We start from the raw sequence: 22348 nt of genomic DNA, 5'->3' as shown, positions 1-22348 counted from the left end.
ATGAGGATTAACTGTGTGTGGTATGAGGCATGCAGAGAAATATTCTTAAATGAGGATCTAAGGAAGGGGGGGGGGTAAGCATGCCTAGGAAAACCTCTGTGCATGACAAAAAGAATAGTCTATGAAATGAAGTAGGGACAGAGTGAGGGTGGATTAGAAAGTGAAGGTGACGCGCACATGCAGCCCCTCCTCACTCTGAAGCTGAAGGAAGGAGGGAGGGAGCGAGGGAGCAAGGCATGTGTCAGAACTCCCAGCAGGGAGAAGGGCACACACAGACCTGCTGCTCATCCACAGCATTTCCCACTGGGGAGACACAGCCTGCCCACCTTCAAGATCTCTGAGACTTGGACAACTCTTGTGGGAGCTGAGGAAGTGAAGGATAGGCAGGGTAACCAGATCTGACCACCACCAGTCCCCCTTCTCACCTGGCTGTCCTTGGAGAACTGCTGCTTTTCTTACGCTTGAACTTTTCCCCCCCAAGAGATTTTGTTTATTATTAATAGTAATGGAGTTGGTTTTAAGGTTAATGATTGCCTGTTTCCTGACCATGAAGGCTGCTGCGGATTATAATGGAAGGTAAGGAATATACTATGGCTTTAACCTTGTCCACCTGAACACACCTCATGCCCATCACCTGAAGCTAGGGGAGAATGAAACTCATCTAAACTGCTGGAGGCTTCCTCCTCCACATCGGGGTCCTAAAATAGTGCACCCTGTACTATCAGAGCAGACCTGCTATTTACTGCCTTACTGCTATCTCAACGTGACTGCCAACTGTGGAGAAAGTAGTGGAGAAAGTATTTAACACTAACATTACTTGGCATCTGCGGTGCTACCATTGTAAAGCTGCCTTTTTTTTGACCCCTTGGAACTCAAAGGGTTAAACGTTACTCCACTAACTCCTATAAGATTAGGATATTACTTAGACCTCCCCTATAAGACCCACTTATTATAATACTGTTTATTGTTATAAAGTGTTTATTGAGCTCTTATATTGCTTCCAAGAAACATAAAGATGAAGTTTGTAACCCCCCCCCCCACAATGGCTAAATTAATATACATTTTCCCTTCTAAAGGCTCGAATGGCATGTTTGTGAGAATGCCCTGTGTGTGGGACAGGGGCAGATAATGTGGGAGTGGGGGTGAGAGGTGTGTGAGTCAGGCACCCTGGCAGATGTGCTTTTGGAATGAGACGTGCAGATGTGCTCACACAGATAAGGACACCTGCAGGTCCTAGGGGTTAGCAACACAAGGAAACAGCACTTTGCTCTAGGACAAGTCTCCTAGGGTTATTATTGCATGATTCCTTTGCATGTTTTATGGTCAAACTGGAATAAAATGGCATGTCATGTAGGATTATCACATAAAATGCTTTTGTAAAACGATGAGAATTCTCCAAGCCTGTATGTTTATTCATGTCTGAATATTTTACAGAACACCCAGGTTATGTTGAGAAACCGAATTTTACAATGAATATTGTTTGGACTTTAAGAGGAGCATGGACTATGTTTGGCTGCTTTGTAGCTTTTGGATTATGTTTGTTTTATTTGGATCTAAGTGTCCATATTGAGAATTAAGTGTAAAGAGATAAGTAGTTTTAACAGATGTAATTCTAATTTGTTTCCCCCAATCTGATACTGAAAGAAATGTGAGTATTTTGTTACTCTATTATATTAGTACAACACATAAAGTGTCCTTAACCCCTTAATGACAAAGCCCCTACATGTACAGGCTCAAAATGCATTGTTTTCAATGGGCTTAGGGACCGCCCATTGTCCTTAAGGGGTTAAACTTGCATTGCTACCGGTTTCCATGTGGCAGATAAGCATCATTGGGAAAAATGTAAGAATTTGCACAGTACAATAAGTAATGAAATCCTATTTAACTCTTGGAGTGTTAGATGGGGTGGTATGTTGGCTACCCCAACACTGAAATGGTTAATATATTCAGAGCAAGACCAGAGGTTAATGGATGATTTGGTGTGAATAGAATCTGTGTATGATTGTATCTGTCTCCTTACCAACCCCTTTCTAAAAATTCCTTAGTGCACTTGTAGAACAAATAGAGCCTGGAAGGGTTTATATTGAACTTTATTCAGTATGTTTTGGCAGTTTCTGACTTTTGATAAGTGTCATTCCCCAACCCACCTTCCAGAAGGCAGTTAACTGAAGTTTGCTGTGCTATCACATTAAATTAATAGTTATTAGCTTGGATTCCACTAGTAGTGTTTCCAGAAGTGTGCTGCACTTTGATTTATGCTCTTACCATTTGCCAAACCTGTTCTATAACCAGCCGGAGTTTCTCCATAACTGTGTAGAAGATTGTAGCACAAAGATAAGCATTGATGTGATTTTTTTTTACTATAACTTATTATAGTTGAACTCTATTACTGTGTTCCTGTTTTTATGTCTTTGAACTTCAAAAATACATAAAGTATCCATTATCTTTCCAGTTACAAGTAAACCCCCCAGTGCAGAAATCTCATTGTTGGAGTCAGCAGCAGTATAAGTGGGGCCATTGACTAAAAGAGGTCTACACACTGACACCTTGTGTATTTGTTCAATTTTTACATCCTTACAAAGTTTCTTCCCAAGTATTTATATGAGTTCAGGTAGGGGACAGACAAGCCATCTTGCCAGCATGTCATTTTTAGATATATCGTAGTTCTCCACACCTAATCAGCCTCCCTCCTGCACCTGGTTTTCAACTATAATCAAGAACTGGATCACTTTTAATTAATTACTTTGGCATTAAAGTGAATTAGAGTGAATGTCAATATTTAAAAGCTGTTTTCACACGTCTACAAATGCCACTCTCTGTTGGTAGTTACAGCTAGCTGATCCACACTTGCCCAGGAGTGAGTCAGTGAAATCCTTCATAAGGTTCTTGTAGCACAAATAAAAAATAAACTGTATCTCTTTGGAGAAATTCTGCTATGAGCACTTTTTGGGCAATTTGCAGATTTTTTTTCTAATCCGTTAGACAGTAGTATCCAGATTGTCCATAAGACAACCTGTATTCTGCGGTTGTGTGCTGCATACACTCCGAAACTATGATTGCTCAAGACGTATTATAGGGTGTTGCTTAAAAAGCCATTGAAAAAGTGGATCAATCAGCGGGAACATTCCATTGGTGATCAGTTTTACTTCTTGCTCTCCATACTTATAACCTTTGGATAGCAGCTACCTCAATTCTTTTCCTGTTATACAGATGGGCTGGTGGCTTTCTGTCATCAAAGTTTGGTGAGGAAAGAACCATGAAACGCCAATGCTTATGATCTATTTATTTGGCTGCTCATGGTAATGCTGGATCTGGCCAACAAGAAATGTTTGAAACATTCCTACCTGGTTCTTGTACATGACATTGAAAGTCTATTTAGAAAGCACTAAGCATTGGGTGCAGCCCTCCATCTCCCATCTAGGAATTTACTTTTCTCTTTGTAGCTTTTGGTGAATTTGGTCTACTTATTATACTGTCTTATCCAGGTATTTATAGTGATTTTTAGAAAGGTCAATCAAATATTATAAATAATCAAACCTTCTGTATAATCAATATTAAAGAAAAGAACACCGTAAAATGTGGTGAAAATAAACATATACCCTCCTGGCATCTCCTCCTTATATATAGAGGCCCCCCTGATCTACATTTGTGCTGTTGCACCAAGAACATTTTCACAGTTACACGTATGTGTTAGATTAACTATGAAAGTTACTACATTTAGGGTTCAAACAGCCATAATGTGCTAAAAGCAGATTTCCAGTTCTCCTTAACATTGTCAAATAATGACAACTTTGTCATTTGACAGTCCCAATAAACCTGCTATATGTTATAAAGTTCCATTCAAGAAAAAAAGAAAGAACCTATAGTTTTGAGCAGTTAAAGTTTTTGTTTTTTAGTATAATTGTGCATGCATACATATACTTACACAAAAGTATTTATTATTGTATTGGCAAGAATAATTATTTTAAGGCTGCTTATATATATATATATATAATATATATTACTATATAATAATGTAATATATATTATATATATATTATATACCGGTATATGTTATAACTTGGCCCCTAGACATTAAGATGTTGTGGCACCTAACTAACCCTGGAACCATCTTTAGCATTGTATAAACTCTGTGAAACTCTGTGTTCTTGGCACCTGTTATAAGCGAGATTAGAATGCTTAAGTTAATTTGACAGTTCAGACTAGCAAGAACCTTGCAACTAACTTTAATATTTACCTCAAATATTGATATAGGTTGTAAATCCAAAATAAACATCCATCTTTTGTCTGCATGGGCACACTTCCCATCAACATTTTTATAAACTTAAACTAATATTTTCTTTACAATCATAGGGGTGTGAAATACTTAAATAATTACAATATATATATATATGTTTAAATTAAATGTATGCATATATATGCAGATTTCTGGGGTAATTAAATTTACTGTGGATAACATTGCTAAATTATACACTATACTTAAATATTCAAAGCACAAAAGTACATATGTATGTTTATTTTCCAGCAACTAACTGTATTTAATGTCACTTTTCTATAAAGGAGCCCTGTATTAATAATCATTAAAACAAATGTTCTTGCATACATTATGGGAGCTTTGTGGGGCGACAACCAAGTAAACGCTAATTTTTGCATTGTCAAAAACTTCCCAATGTCATGTTTGATGTAATATTGCTGCGCTCTTTATGGGTGCTGACCATGATATTAAGATATACTGTATGTTTAATACAAGAATAATATAATGCAATATAGAGGAAGTAAATCAACTCTTTATTGGATGAATTAAACACCATACAATAAGTCAATATTTACACTGCAATCTCTTAGCATAAATGGAAAGCATTTCAATAAAAAGAAATATAAAAAAAATCCTCATTGAGGATAAGTATTGAGTAACTTTCATTTATTCAGTTAAGCACTGCTGTAAATCTATGCCATGCGTGTTTAAATTCCCTCACTGTGTTAGCCTCTAGCACTTCTGATTAGAGGCTATCCCATTTATCTACCACCCTCTGAGTAAAGCAAATCTTCCATTACATTATATCTAATCCTCTGGCCTTCTAGTTTTGGACTATGACCTCTTGATCTAACATTTTTCCTTCTAAAAAATAAACGTTGCTGTTGAACTCGGATGTAGAGACCGAATAAAGCTAAAAATAAATTATTAGTAATTGTTTAAAGGTGTTCAGGGATTTAGTAAGGTAATTTTGCCCTATGACTTGGCCAGCCAATGTATTTTGGACATTTGTGCTTAATATTTACTGTACTCGTCATTCTTCGGCCTCTGGACTGGATGCATGCTGGATTGCATGCTAAACAAGCTTTTTTGAGGACTATGAAAAGGGCCAAGTAGCCCTACAGTGGCTTTCATGGAGGAATCTTGTTGTGAAGGACACATGGAGACTTGATGGAATTCATTTTTTTAGGAAGAGGTGCAGTCAGGTGAAAAAAAAAACATGACCGTTCCTTTGGCAAGATTTGTAATAACAAATTCTAACAAAGCCATAGCATGACTTCCTTGGAAACCACATATCCCCTCTACCAAGTAGCAATGTTACCTATGACTGAGGGTTGTTGATATGTGACTGCAAAGAAAAGAATTACAAATCAAGTTAAGACAGGCACCAGGTAATGAAACCGTGACGGCAAATTCCTGTGTAAACCTCCTTTTTGCAACAATGCATTTTCTGGATTACAAACTATAGTGTGAATGGCCTCCTTAATAAAATACAACAAACTGAATTTACATATTACATATTACATATAACATGTTTTAAGCTAAAATAAAACCCACTGAGACCTGAAAACAATGTTTCCATGCATAAGACTAGCCCTTGGGAGCTGCTTACAGCTGAAATGAAAGAAGATTTGTCACTTTTTCCCAAACCCTGTACTTATAAGTCCTATACACTAAATAAATCTATATTGAGGGGTTTACAAAAAAGCTTTTAAAGGCATTAAAACCCACATTATACATATAGCAAGTGAGCAGCCATGTTAAGTTCCTGTTGTCGGGATCTGGAGGATAATTCTTCTCCATTATGTTATAGCGCCCTTATTAAATTGGTGATCGTTGAGCAGCCTTTAAAAAGGTAGGGTGATGAGGGAGAGACAACTGTAAGCACTCAGGTGAGTGTGTGGTGCTATCGGACAGTGGCCTACCAGCTGAATGTAGACCTTGTGATCATATACTAGACAAATCTATATATAGTAGTATGTATATTATTTGTATACATGTTCACTCATTATTATTATGCTCTGCTATAGCTGTATAATGGGAAAGTAGATAAGTAAGAGGAGGTTTGGAGTGTCTTGTTAGAGGAAGGTAAGGCAGCCACATCTCATTTCCAAGGATAGGTATCTACTTGAATTGGGTCACGGTGCAGGGGCTAAGATGAATTATGTAGGAAGGCAAAGGTCAATGTGTCTGAAAAGAAATGTAATACAAAGGTCAAAACAGAAATGTAGGGGAGGAAAAAACTTAAAGGAGACTAGCTGACAGAATATGACATACAACAAAACACAGACCAAAGGCTTTTCCACCACTTCTGACACCGCAATTAAGTGAATAACCCCAATACTTCTGTCCTATGAATTTAGTACTGTGCTTTATGCATTTGATTACTCTAGTTATAACTATACATAATGTCAGAATATCATCTTGTCTCTGTACATGTACATCGTATTGATATTTAAAGAATGCTGAGATGTCCATGTAATCATTCGATTTGTGCGAGTCCTCCCTACTATATAATTTAACAAGTTCAAAACCCTTAGGCTGCAGAGGAGAGACCAATCATTAAGTATTTAAATTCCATTTCATGAAGTTAACTATATCCTGGATGAGTCCATAATCTACCTAAAGGTTAAGTACTCAGTTATTGCTAAATTGGTGGTTCTACTTTTAAGCAACTTGATATCTGGATGCTTTATCCTTCAACATTGGATAATAATTAGTGAAAAAGACCAGTCAACTATTCCGTGTAATAACAGGTAGCTAGAAATGTTCCTTTTGTTATATCATCTGCCTTTTAGACAGATTTAAGGATGAAAGGGGTAAAATACATAATGCTAGTCTCTTTATGGACATATTAGTTATTTTAGCCCATTGAGGGCCAGATAATCACTTATTACAACAGAATACTGAAGGCACTCTGCTACTTAAAACATAACTGACGTCTAAAAACATATATGTACTGTGAAATTTGAGTGTTTTACCTCATCACATTAATGGTATAGCATTAAATAAAACAAAATGTTAACAAAGATGTAAAAAAAATTAACAAGTCCAATTCAAAAAAGTTTAAAACAAATATAGGATGCATTTCTCATAACTGATATTTTGACTAATACCGTAATGCCCAGAGCAATTATGTCTGGCCTGAGACACCTTAAACCAATGCAGCTTCCAAGGTAATCTGATTCCGCTTGCAGTACTAAACCTCCTCAACTCACCTATGTCTACAACAAAGACAACAATAACCATGGTGGAAGCATCTGGGTCACTGAGTGACTTTCCTTTGATGCCTCTGTCCATCATGCTGATGATGCATTCTTTGATGGTGGTGCTGGTAAAGTGCTAGACAGATATAAATATTTAACCAAACAGAAATGACACTATTCCAATAAAATTCAAACAAGGCCTGATAAGTAGGAATAAGCAAGAAAAAAACAAGGAGAAAACATGATATTACTCATATATTGCATATGAATGACGAATATTTATTTCATATAATTAACATTCAAAAAGAGTGTGAAGTCTTTTTTTCCTCTGAGTAATTTACATAATCCCCTTAAGACAAAAGAGAAAGTGACCCATAGAAGAAAGATTTCTTAAATATGTCAAATTCATTAGCATTGATTAAAAAAAATAATGATTGCATTTGTATAAAAAAGCGAAGCTGAGGTTGACAAGCCTTGATATATTTTTGAAAAGTGGGCATAAGTACATTCTTCTTCTGTGATGCTATCATGTGAGACTCGTGGTGTCATGATTATGTTGATTCCCTCTCCATCTAAAACAAGATCTCATAATGTTTTCCTTGCACAGGTGGCCCACACAGATCGCTTCCTCTACGGGTATTTGTCGATATGGTAGCAGGATTGACTGCTGTTGGGGTTGGACTCGACAATCACCGAATCATTGTCAGCGTGAGTATCACCATTGCTGGGGCTTTTTCCATCTATGAGGGGCTTCTACATAACTATTAATAGCTTCCATACACTACAGCAGGGCTTATTTAATAAGTGGGGCTTTGCACGTGCAGACTTCAAATGGTGACACAAGCATAATGACACAGAAAGGTTCACAGTTGCTTCCACGATAAATGTTAATACACTTTAATCATTTCTGTTACAGGTGTCGTCTTGGTCTAGCATTATCTAGCAACTCTTGGAAATTATTCTTTAGGGGCCCAGCAACCCACCACATGGTTTATAAGCACCATAATGTTTTTTGTAGAATCATGTCATAGGTTTCTTTTTTTGTCAAAGCAGATGCTCTTTATTACCAGGATATTTACCCATAGTTTCATCAACACAACCTCTTCTACATACTTTTGATACAATGTAAATACTGGGCCTGAGATACTCTTAACAACAATGTGACATACAATAGTGGTACAATGTACTTAAAAAGTACCTGTATCGTATGTTGCTAAATTATGTATTTTTGTATTTTTTCATTCTTCCACTTGCACTTTGGAATGTTACCATCAAGTCGAGGTTTATTAAAGAGTAACTTCATGTCAGCACAAAATAACTAACTACTACATGTACATTTTTCAAATTATGATAAAAAATCTTGAGATATGGTGCAGCAGAGTATAGAGTATAGGGAACACATTAAAATCAGAACAATGATGCTGTGTTAGGTTTCTGCATCATAACTCATTCCAGTGACATCGCAGGAGATCATATCCATCTATATACTTACCAGAAGCAAATTATTTTTGGTTCTTACATTTTGTATAGCATTTCTCAATATTTATCATTGTATCCCCACCCTCACACAGGGCATTCGTGTTTAACATTTGTAAATTGCATTGCCAAGTGAAACTCATGTCGTTGCTAAGGTGTAGTCAGGTTACTTATCTGTGAAATGTATGTCTCGCCATACGAAGAACAAAATAGACAACATCTGACACTCAAATTCACACTTTTTAGCATTGCCACAAGAAGGCAAATGTGCCATTATTGTTGTTTATTGGGATCCAGCAATGGAATTCAAGGGGACCTGGTAATTATTTCATACAACAAGGGCTCATTTTTTAATGTTATATACACCTAAGCATCTCCAGGGATGTGGAAATATCAACAACGAGCAGCTTCTTAAATCACATACTATTTTTTTTTTTTAAAATGTCTAATTCCTAGAAGTTTAGAACAGAAATCCCTTTAATGTTTTCGTTTTAATCTTACCTGAACCAATGTCCTTCTAGCAGCTAATCCAGGATCACAGAATTCTAAAGTACTACCTGTATCAAGGGGTACATTGTTTTTTACAAGAGCAGACACTGCTAATTATTTATCTGAAGCTTATATGTGCCTGGATGCTCACGGCCCCGATGCTGGAGCCTCTAGCTTTTAAGTTTTTTTCATGGTCTCAGTACTCCTGTCTGAAATATTATCTTTGCTCTCTGTGCTAATATTAACAAAGCCCTGCTAAAACTACCCTTGTAGAACTCATGTAATACATAGAAGTGGGCTATACGGACACTCTAATGCAGTCTGTCATTTCCACAGGATTATTTTCTTTCTTTAATTTTGGTGAAATACTCCTACAGCCTGTTTTATGAAATAAAAAACACCACTTCAAAGGAACAGGGGAATTGACCCAGAACGTTGGAGTGAGACCTTAAATTTCTTAAGTCAAACACTGGCTTCCAACTCAAATGTAAACTCAACTGCAAGTTTAATTACCATCGTCGACTCCTTCTCAAGAATCAGCTTTCCCCAAGGAGGAGTAATAACCATCAAAATCATGTGCCAATTAATGATGTATGCTATTACTTTCATGCAAAAAGGTGAACTTCTAAGTGATGCATATATGCAATCTAAAAGTATAATATTCTTATCTGTAGCATACTCGTTTTGGGATCCAATTTAAATGTAATACATTAATTTATAGTTTTTTTCCCCTGTGGTTACCGTCTGGTTAATACATGCTTTGCTCTGTGAGATAGTATGAGGATGCATGTGATATATTTGTGGGTTAAAGGGAACAGCTGCAATTACATTAATAGTCGCTGGATTGTACCAGCTCTAAATTGAGATGTGCATATAACTTGCAGCAAAGGAATGAGACCAAGTGAGTACATTTATTTAGGGAAAGAAAAGATATTATATCTATTTTGAATCCTGCTACTACATCAGTGTACGGATCCCAAAAAGGCATGTAAAAGACATGTGTGTATATATATATATATATATATATATATATATATACTGGATTTGTGGTAGGGTTAAAACAAGAGAGAACGCCCAGTGGGTCTGAAACGTGCCTTGACCCTGAAACACCCCCTTAGTAGGTACGATAAAGCTTAAAGGAGAAGGAAGAGGGATGGGAAAGAGAGAATATAGAGAATAGAGACTGAAGGGAGCAGAAAGAGTGCTGACAAGCGGTCGGGGAAATCGCTAACAATACCCCTCCTACTAATACAGGCTGAAAACAACCTTTACGTTTGAGTATATATTTCTAAAATAATGTGGAGCACTATCAATTTATAGCAGAACAAACAACAATCTCAATAACACTTCTATATGGAATACTTGTTTGATCCCAACTTGTTGGCTAAGAAGGAGAAATACTGATTTTTTATACTGATCAATTATGTGCAAGAGGGTAACTTCATCCTTCTCATCTGGCTACAGAGCTGATTTGGCCAGCTCTAGGCTTTGTAGCAGCCTATGACGACCCCCCACCAACCAACTACCTAGTTTACCTATATGGTAGCGCTGACCCTGGAAAACAGATATTCCAGAGTCTGTTAGGTAGATAGACCTAACTTAGACCTAAGACTAAGTACTCCAAGGTTATCTTTCTTCTTGATTAATGTAAATGTAATCATCAAATGGATAATTTTGCCTAATGTTAGAATATTCTGTAATGTCACTGGAATAGGTATGCAGAAAGCATCTCCCAGATCCTAGCTGGTCCTCCAAAATGCCCTGAATGTATTGTAGCATGGCGTAATATGTGGAGAGTTAAATAAACATTATAGACGAGATTCAGCAACATCACAAAAACAGCTGTGTTAATGGTTTCTCTTCAATACTAGTTAATAAGGAACAAGACTGTAGAAATTCAAAACAAGTTGGTTGATACTATATAAAACATATACCAAAGGGTAAGATATGTTCCATGTTTTCCCTGGTACACAGTGGTGATTTCATAACTGTATGAATATTATTTATTTAACATGTGTAATAGATGAACAGCAAGACTGTGTCGATCAAAGCCTAAAGCGTTTTATGAACCATGTTATTGCTATTTGCAGTTTGATTTTGTCTCACTGTTCTCACTTCTCATTTAAATATATTTAAAAGAAATCTTGGCTGATTTAGCCTTACATAACAGTGGTAGGCCAGCATTCTTGTCTCATGTGACAAATCCTAGCATGATCCATATTCATATTTTGATATATCTCGCATTGGGTGCAGAAGCTTTTCCAGGAATGGTAGGCTTGGATTGTCTGTCTAATCATGTGTTTACGGGACAAGCAAAATCACAGTGAAGCTTTGAAATGTCACACAGTAATGGTGCTTAACCATAACCCATAAGACTTTAAGGTGTTTGCGTATTTGGCGGGGCTTCAAATGCATGCTGCTGGCTTCTTGGGTTTGCTTTTTTGGTAATGGTTTGCAAAAAAAAGCTTGTGCTGCTGTTTTATCCATTCATGCACACTTTCATGCTTTCACAATCAACCAGACTGTATTAAGCTAAATCATGGCATAGCACTGCTTGCACGGTCCCAGTTAATTAAGAGACATACCTTTCTATAGATAATAGGACTGCCAACTAGGAATTTAAGGAACTTCCATAGATTATTGGCCATGGTATAAGCGTCCAGCTTCATTAAGAACCACTTGCCACCTATCACCCACCTCTTGAATTAATTCACATAATTGCAGATAACTAGATAACATTGTGTTCTGTTTATATAGAACCCTGATAAAAGTGCCACTTTAGATTGTACTGACTTTTGTATTTAGACATTATTCTGGTAGCTGTATAACTGATGCCATTTTAACATTGCAAAAAATGATATTACATTGTTATAGCCCACACATAGTCCATATAAATTAGTACATTATTCAACTGTTCCATTAAGTATTTGTTTACCTTGTCACCAATAGATACCCTACGCCAAGTGTAAGAACAGAAACGTAATTACTTAAACTTATTTCCAGAAACATCTAATAAAAAAAAAAAAGCCATCTAATAACTTGACCATTCACAAACCCAGTAAAGATGCCAAATTATATAATGAATAACAAATAATATCTTATTAATCAAACGTTTTAAAAGTTGTGTAATTACCGAGAGGCAGTGTACAACTATGTCATAAGACAGCCAGCATTCCTCTAAGATCTTTTCCAAGTCTCAGGACCCTGATAATTCAGCTGAGACAGTGACTAGTCTCCCTCTCTTACATATGACACATAAAATATGTTAGAGTTAGCATCCTACAGACTTAGTTAATTTACCCCCAAAGGCTCCAAGAGGATTGCTTGGTATAGTGCCTTATTGCCTTTGATGCAAAACTGCACATTATCAAACACGGGGCAACTGTAGTGCTTTTTGATGCCGTTTACAGTCATGGTTGTCCAGCCTCGACCTTATTTCCACCCCTTTCATTTGTTTGCAGCCATGAGACTCTCTAAGATACCCCTGTATAAGCCTTTTACTTTCAGCAATTTCCCTGCTGATACAGAATAGCAGTGCTATGCCATTTTACTAACCTGTTTTATGTTACCGCATGCATTGTGCCTTTAATATCATAACAAATTTGATTTTGTTGCTGTTTTCTTTTCTTTTTTTGTTTTTAAACCTGTTCCAGATTTTCTTTTGTTGCAGACATGCTCTGAATGTGTTTAAGGCTCCCGGAATGTAGCATGTTGATTAAAACCCAAATCCAGCCTCCTCAAAGGAAACACACAAAAAAAGAACTTCAATTCCTTTTTTGGACATTTGTTTTGCAGCTTACTACTACGTCTTAAGGCAGAGAATTGCCAGCATAAGGTGTCGTACCCAAGGTTAGCTTAACATATTTCTTCAAATCATATTTGGCAGTGTGTCCAGAATTAATGGACACTCAATCACATATCTGTAGCCAGAATCTCTGTTGAATTCTGTACTCTTCATACAATTACAGACAATCACTTGAATGGGAATGTTTGCTAAAATAATTGCTCACATTTATGTGTTATGTGTCATCTCTTTTTCTCAGTTTCTAGTTGTGATAAGAGTAATATAAACATGTTTGCATACTCTCACGTGTCATTACTTGAAATTTCCTTTGCCCCCGAGGCGGTTCATTTTATAGTATCCTGAAGACACAATACATTTCTGTCACACAAAAATAGCTGAAATTCCACAAAGTGTTAAACATTGGTTGTTATCCTCCATGCGTCATAGTTTAGTACTGAAGGTTATCAGTAAAAGCAACGTTTTAGAGCTGACTGTTAGCTGATTCCCATTAGTGCCAGGCATTTGTTATGTTTTATTTTTGAAATAAAATGGAACATGGTTTGCACTCATAATCTTGCCAAATGTCCTTCTATGGCATCTTTGTTAAAATCCAAACTCATTTACTTTATGGGAATTCTGATATTTAAGGCTGAATGTTTCTTCCATGGTTACTTTTTCCCCAAACGTTATACAGAGTCAAGGTGTCCTTCAATAGCAATATTATTTCAACATTAATGGCACTGTTCTACCTACCCTTCTGTATTTAATATGTGTTTAGCTATTTTTGTTATGTGTCTGTTTCTATTACTTTTGCCCAAACACTACCCAGAAACCATTGTTTAATCCTTTTACCTCATACACAATTTTAGCTTGTAACAGTTGATACAAAAGCAGGCACGTACTGTATAGGTTGTTGCCAAAGGAAGGGAAAACAATCTTCTGAAAAGGTTGTGTTGCTTTTATGTGAATAAGCTTTCAAACGAAGGAATGATATCAGGCCCAAAGTGGCCATCTGGCATACCGGATCCAGTGTGCCATCAGCACTGCACACTGCATGACCGTGCGCCATGTCGTGTTCAGCTGCACTTACATTTTACATCTGCTGGCCTAAAAGTGCCAAGCCAGCCCCGTTATCCCCGTCCCTGAATAAGATGACAGATCTACTAAAGCTTATTTGCTTATTGCAATTAAAGTTTGGCCTAAGTTGTACTGTACCCTTAAGAACCACTTATTTGTCTGCCAGAGTAACACTCACTTTGTCAGCTGTATTGGAGCGTACAGGGTGAAGTATAACATTTTATCTAGGCATTTATTTTCGAGAAAGAAAAGGAGCTACCTTTCAAAAGGACAAAACAACAACTTGTGCTAGGAATTTTTGTTCCAGAGACATTTTACTCTTTTAGTAAATAGCAGTATGAGACAATTATTTACCCCATTCTATAATTTTGCATACACTCATCACCCCGTTTGTGTACTCACAGGGGAGGGTGAATAAATTTTTACCCAAGGGACAAGCCCAGCCAAGTGGCCCAATAATATAGTGACACTTCAAACACAAATGGGAAAAGGTAAAGGTAAGAGGAATTTGAACCTTATTTGTGTTTCATTAGTTCAGAAATTCCTTGTAACAGCAGGTACGGTCTTAAGTGCTATGTGCAGTGCTCAGTACAATGAGTGAGAGTCCTGGAGTGACGAGCATCTTGTCTCCCAAGACTAGGTCCTGGTCCCATGTTTGAAGAATCCTGTTATAACTTATTTATCCTTAATAAGAAGCTGTACAATGATCACTGCATACTAAAGGTACAGATTTGTTGGTCAGCTGTCAGTTTAAAGGGCATTTACAAACATTTGGAAACAGAAAATATATGGAAAGAAATATGTCTACACACAGGAAACCTATAATATAGTTGTGTAGGCTACTAATTGAGGCTAGGAACAACAGGAGAGGATGCCATACCTCAAGACCCTCACTCACCACTAGTAAGCGGCACAGTATGGTGATCAAATGCTGTGGGTCTGAGCTCCAGGTCACCACCTACTCATACTGATATACCCTGCCCTCACATGCTTATTAGTAAATATTAATTAATACGCAAGCTGAGCCCACATTAAATTAAACGGGTGTTCAACTTCCAACCTAGCCACTTACACGTATGTGAACTAAACACCTATTAAAGTCGAATGCAAAATGGACTCCAATGTATATTTTACGTTACATTGGGACTGGAAAATGTCTTGCCTTTACTTGTCAGCTTTACTGTAGCATAATGCTTCCATAATGCAGGACGTAGAAGCACAGAAGAATGTTTACCGGCTACATTATTTGCAACAAGCACAAAGAGACAATCTAAATAAAAGGATGTAAATGACATCAGGGGAGCGTAGTTTGTGAAGAATAGCCAGAAACAGAAAACATTGTTGCATTAGGTGTTTGTGCCCTGTTTTCATTATGCACCATTGGTCTCTATTAGGAATGTCTGATTTATGATCCCGAGTTGCATGGCATTCCAGCTTTATTGAGCAATCAGTTACTATGCTGTTACTGACTGTGTCATAGCTACAGACTTGGAAAAAATTATTTAAACTTTGCTGACAAAACCCATTACATTGTTTATAAAGCCAGTGGAACATGTCTATCCACATGGCCAAAAAAATGGATGAAGGGGCTACATCTGTTTCCGTTTACATTTAGTAAACATTTAATAAAACACTCTTTTCTTTCTATAAAACCAACTTCATTCCTTCACAGAAATTTCCAAACTCTTCTAACAATCACAATTATATATAGATAGATAGATAGATAGATAGATATAGATAGATTGATATAGATAGATAGATTGATAGATTGATAGATAGATATAGATAGATTGATATAGATAGATAGATTGATAGATTGATAGATTGATATAGATAGATAGAGATAGATAGATAGATAGATAGATAGATAGATAGAGATAGATAGATAGATAGATAGATAGATAGATAGATAGATAGATAGATAGATAGATAGATCAGTTTACACTTATTACATAATGTTTGGTGTGGCCCATGGCAAGACCACTCGGTTTACAAGGGTCTACAAAATAAAGCTCTGGCCCTTTGAGAAGAAATCCTAAATGCATTTCAGAATGTAGATCATAGCCTGGGGATATTGAATGAAGAGGGAGATTACTTACACATTTACAAGTGTTTTCACAATAGTCAAACCCTTCTGACCTTAGGGTCATGAGTTCATGTTACCTTGATAATGAGATTTGCCCCCTGGTACCAATCAGGTTGTAATAGTATTGTTTTTGCATGTTATGGCCCCTAGAAAATGGATCTATTAAATAGCACTTTTTTATCCCTAAATTATTGGCAAGAATAATCCCATGGAAGCATGACGTGTACCTTTTTTTTCAGAAAAGACAGGAACCATAATTACCACACCTGAAAACTGAATTAACCGAATAAATGAAATAAGTTAAATTAACAGAATTCGTTTTATTCAAATAACACGCTACTGTGTGCACAAGTAAATCTAATTACCCCATGTGAAAACTGCAACAAAAAAGCTCCAAGCTGTCTTTTGTATACTGTTCTCATTATGGGCTCCGTACATTGCAGTTAATTTGGCTGTTATTGGCTCGGCTAAGCCCCCGGCCCCCCCAACCTATAGGAAAATTAGGCACCTGCCTACAGTGCTATATCGGTGGAGGACATTGGACATTTGGAGGAATCCAGACATACTGATTTTCTATTTGTTTTGAGGCCTTTGGTCAGCTAAAAAACTTGACAATAAACAATGGAACGCAGACCAGTTTGAGAAGCTCTGTCAGTCGCAGATTGACTTCTGAGTAGTTATATGTCAAGGTTTTTTTCTAAAATCCCCCTTTGGCATGATTGGGGAATTATATTTCAACAGAGACATATTAACTCCTAGTTTGCTAAAATATCGCAAGCTCCCTGTTTGTTACAAAGAAGCAGAAAAAGATCTATTCAGCTATTACTTAACATGTTGTATTTCATAAATCTGTAACCCAACCCAACAACCTGCTCCAGCTGTGCATCGCACACTGGACTAATTATATTGGCAGCCTGAAAATAATTAAAGCTTGCTCAACTGTATCAGGCTTTATTAATTAATTGAGTTTGCTAATACAGAATAATAAATTCAATGTAAAAGTATGTGGTATTGGCTACATTTCACTCAACATTGTTCTCATCTCCATGAGTATTTCATGCCTAGAAGTTCCAAAACCCACTCTTGCGTGTTTTAACATCGAAAGGAAGCTGGACTGCTGGGGACTGTTTCAAGTTTGTTCAATCTTAACTTTAAAGGAGCATGCCTACAATGCAGTTACTGCCAGCAAATGGGTTTAGGATTAATTTTAGTGATATGCTATCAACTAGACAGCAAAAGTGTCAGATTAAGGGAAAGGAAGGGGCTTCCCTTAAAAGGCAGCCTGTAGGCCACTGGGGACAAGGACTTGGAGGACTGCAATTTTAATTAAAAGAACATGTCAAAAATAAAAATGTTGGCATGAACTTTCCTTAAACCAAAATCAGATATTATGAATATTTCAGATGCACATGAAAGAAATTTCAAACTATTACTAGATTATGTTGATTCAAACAGATACTAGAGTTCATGGTAAGGTATACTGTATGAGCTCCATGGCCATGTCCTTGTACTAACTTCTGGTTGCTTCTAAATTTTCAATACAAAAGGCCAGACCTCTGTAACATCGCATTTGTTTTCGTATCCTTTCATTGTTGTTTAAATGATGAAAGATTGAACGGCTGCAGAACAATTGTACTAATCCCGTTCCATCAATCTGTTTTAGGGTATTAATAAACCGACCCATGACATATTAAATCCTATTTTACATCAGTCAAAAAGCATCTGCTCCAACGCAAAAATAGTTCTCCAGGTTTCTCTCTCATGGTCCTTTGTAAAACCGCCAGTATAACTAGTGTGGTGACAGCTGAACGCTACAGTGTAAAAAAATGGGTAATGAGTGACGGTTGCCACAAATATTCCAGATCAGTCTATGCCACTGTATTCAGACTGGTACCTATGTGAACAAAATTATCCTTTCATATTTTCATATGTATGCCAATATATATAAACTAAACAAAGCAGGATTTGGTCACCTGCACAGATTTATATATTGTTTTAGTTTAAATCACAGCCACATGCTAACATTATCAATAAATAATTGAGTTTGGGGGGTGATGGACAAAGTAATACATGAATATTTTCCAAAGACCTACTTGTTTGATTGATAAAGCAGGTACTTCTAATCAGAGGTCACACAGGGAGCTGTAGGGCTGGATGGGCAATAATGAGGCAACCCTGGACGTCCTGATGACATAAATGCGGCTGAAGGCTGGATATGTGCACCTGCATGATATTTTTTATGTTTACATAGTGTGGCCACGGGCATATCCAGCCATTGGGGGTCCAATACAGCCCCCGAAATGCCGATGTCACCCAACAACCTACAAGGTATTTGCCTAGCGTGCCAGATGACCATTCCAGGCCTGGGAAGACGTAGTAACAAGAAATCTATTGAGGAGTTTTCATTTCCTGTTCTATGGAACCTGTGTAATTAATTATGTCTAAATGACTTTAATATGCTATCTCTAAAGACTATTGTAAGACTTCAAAAGTCATCTGCCACTGGAAACTTAATAAGCAAATATGGATATTGCCATATTAGCCCAAACGAAAACGGAGCCTTTATTCGAAGTTGGTATTTTTTATTTGGCCAAAATAGAAAAAAAAATATATAAAATTGAATCTCCTCTTCAAGTGGAGGGTTAGTTAGATTTCTGCAAATGGAGCAAAGACAGTATAAACCGTGTAACTCAGAGGTTGCATTAAGTCTATTGAAGGTTTAGATTTTTTTCAAGGATATTTAAAGCATCTAAAGATGGCTTTAGGGACCATAATTCTGGTAGGCAGCAGTGCTGGTTCCAGTGTGCATGTAAACTTTATGCTACTTCTGCATGCACAGATTTTCAGAACATGTACTCCCAATGTACTCTTCCTTACTAGCATGGTTTAGGACTGAGCAATATCCAACACATTGGCAAGTTGGCGTACTAAACAGCGTAATGTGCCATCAAGTCATGTACAGGTATAGGGTCTTTTTAGAGTATGTTGCATAGAAACAGGCAAGGGGGTGTAGTTAGATTTCTGCAAATTTAGCAAAGCCATAGTAAGGTATAAATAACACATATAAGTTGAATATATAGTCCACTATCGGTGGTCCTCTGAAATTGTGTGTATTATGCACACACCATGGGTTCTTTGATGTTGTGATAAAGCATTGCATACCCTTTCATCGGATGTATCTAACTCAGTTTCATAAACAATGTAAGATCTCTAGTAACCTTAAATGCCCCTGCCAAGGCTGAACCCATGCACACATTCCACTATTTCTTCATGCACGCATCATGTAAGCTAGTTCATGTGTCATATGGTTTTGGCTGCATGTCATTCCTCTAATACCACATCTATAAGATGACTGAAAGAATGGTTGGCATTTCAGACTGGCAGACCTCTTGCCTGCTGAATTATAACTGTTATCCTATTATCAGCCAATCCTTTGGCTTTGGTTCACATATTAGGCAATTTAATAACACATTACACAATCTGACATTAATATTATTTACACACTTTCGCTTGATGTTAGCAGACAGCTACAATAGCTTTTTTTTACACTCTAAAGGTTAGCATTGTAAGAATGTGTATTGTATCCAGTCCAAGCCTGGGTTCCATTGTCTATGGCCTATTCTGTAACAGAGAAGTGCCTGTAATGTCGGTGAATAATGTTTTCTTACGTCATTACGTTTGGCACAGATGTAACTTTCAGTATTTCCCATTACTTTTAATCTTCAAATTGACATTTATATTTCTATAAATAATGGCTATGCCATGTAGTTAATATCATAATTATACAAGAATGTGGCTTGGTTGTGTTTACTAATAATATTTTCGAAATCAGAAATGTAATAAGATGTGGACATACATATTATAAATCTTGCTTATTATTAGATATTAGATTATTTCATATTAAGTCAAAAAAAATAATTCTGACAGCAAGTTGAAGAGTCATTGTTTTACACAAGCTAAAGAAGGAAACGTTCTATTAGCTTTGAAATCTAGGCTTTCAATGACATGCATTTGGTTCCTTTGCTCTGTTACCAGTTAGCACAGTACGGAAGGATGTTGCCCAGAGTCACTTTGCCTTATAAATGATGCATGAGACCGAGCATGCAAGATATAGTTAAATATAGTTCACTACTAAACTGAAAACCTCAAAAGATTTTGATATTATATATATATATATATATTAGACATTTGAAAATGGGCCAAATACCATTCGGAAAACTTTTTTAGTTCATTTTGGCCCATTCATTTTCGGGCAATAAATTATGTTCCCTGCACATTTGATTTTTAATTAGGACACAAAATTAATTGCCCAGTTCCTACATTTACTCTCACACTCTCATTCATTCTCTCTCACACTCTCTAAATGTTCCCCTATCTTCTATCCTGACCACTTCAGCTTCTGCATCTTCCCCTTCATCTTTTATATTCTCCCTTCTCTTTTCTCTTGAATCTACGATCTTCAATCTTCTATCTTTGTCTGCATCTCTATGGACATAACCCGACAGGAACTTCCACCAAAATGGCAGTGCTTCCATCTTCCGTTTTGCCCTAAGTTGAGCTCATGGCAGTATGGTGGCGCTTTCTGTGATATCCTCTACCCAATTGGAAGATCAAAGAAAGAACCTCACTGGAAGCGCTGTCATTTTGGCGGACGTTCCCGCTGGGTTATGTCCGTGGACATGCGGATGAAGATAGAAGATTAAAGATAGCAGACTGAAGAAAGAAGGGAAGGGAGAAGATGCAAAAGCGGAAGTGGTAGGCAGAAGCGGATGTGGTTGGCAGAGAAGGTAGGGAAACATTTAGATAGCGTGAGAGAATGAACGAGAGTGAGAGTGTGAGTGAATGTGGACCCATATATTTTGTTCTGAGCTTTTTGCTTTATTTTTGTACAATTTGGGAGCGTTCTGGCCTTTTTTTCACCAAACGTACCAAAATTAAATTAGCAATTCTTACGAATCCAAATGTACAAGTCTAATATATCTGTTATGCATATTGCAATCTAAAGCACAGTATCATACATTAAAATGTATTGATACTAGCATAAAAAATCTAAATATAGATAAAGTAAATGCTGTGTACCGAGAGTCTGTGGTGGTGTTCCCTCCTGCAAGTCTTCTATCTGGTTGTTGTTGTTGGTCATGTTGGTTGTTGGTCAAATCTGCCATGGAAGTCGGCAGTAGAGTTGTTTGTTAAGTCTGTCAGTTCTATTGAGCTGAGATTATGAAATTTGTAAGTTCCATATATACGATTTGTAAATTCTGAAGATGCGAGTTGGACATGTTGGTGCAATTCAGTAAGATACCTTATCTTAACAACCACTGGCTTTGAGTTAATTAAAGTGTTTTATGCATACCTAAATGGTTGTTGCAAATGTGAAATTTGATAATGTGCTATTATAGGATTAATGTTCTGTGCCAGCTCTACTGTAGAGATTTTTTTTTTACATTGGTTAAACGTATAATGGGTTTTTACAAAACAGTACCCCTTCTCCCATCCCTTTGGGAATAAGCTTTTAGAAGCTCCATTCGTGCTTCGGTTCCACTCTAAAAATGGTTGTGTTTAAAAGTGTTTCGTTGGCAACTAGCTTATTATCTGCCATGTAGTCTTATTTTATACTCATCCAGCATCATTTCTCATGACTGATCATCAAGTACTTCCACCTGGACAGGCATTGTCAGCAGAACATACTGATCTAGGCCAACTACCCCCCCCCTGCTATGCTGTACTGCATAGTTTTGAGGCAGACCACATACTGGAGCTCAGTAGAGAGGACAGTAGCAGTGGTGATAGGCTTTGGGTGGTAGGCTGGTACATTGACTTGGTCAGGCCTAGCACTGTGCCTCACTTAAATACACCCTAGCCATTAGATAGTTTGTTATCACGATCAACCAGTGCCTCAGTTTTGTGTCACAAGCATGCTAATGAAACAGCTAGCAATGCTCAAAGGGGGAATGGTAAACATGAGGATCAGTGAC

The 22348-nt window shown here is 37.0% G+C and overlaps 1 protein-coding gene across 2 annotated transcripts in view; it reads left to right on the top strand.

Annotated features, from left to right (window-relative positions):
* Positions 1-260: 260 nt before the first annotated feature.
* NPNT (nephronectin) overlaps positions 261-22348 on the top strand; it is a 40655-nt gene continuing 18567 nt past the window's right edge. Inside the window, exons 1-3 of one of the 2 annotated variants that reach the window (XM_053461524.1) lie at positions 261-576; positions 8069-8169; positions 13222-13275. In XM_053461524.1, coding sequence (XP_053317499.1) covers positions 506-576; positions 8069-8169; positions 13222-13275 — 226 coding nt within the window. In that variant the 5' untranslated portion in view covers positions 261-505. The remainder of the gene's footprint in view (positions 577-8068; positions 8170-13221; positions 13276-22348) is intronic. The other variant, XM_053461525.1, reaches the window with a different exon arrangement.

The sequence above is a fragment of the Spea bombifrons genome, chromosome 1 (assembly GCF_027358695.1).
Source record: "Spea bombifrons isolate aSpeBom1 chromosome 1, aSpeBom1.2.pri, whole genome shotgun sequence".
Lineage (NCBI taxonomy): Eukaryota > Metazoa > Chordata > Amphibia > Anura > Pelobatidae > Spea > Spea bombifrons.
Note: the sequence above shows the minus strand (reverse complement) of the source record. Positions and strands in the feature narration are given on the sequence as shown.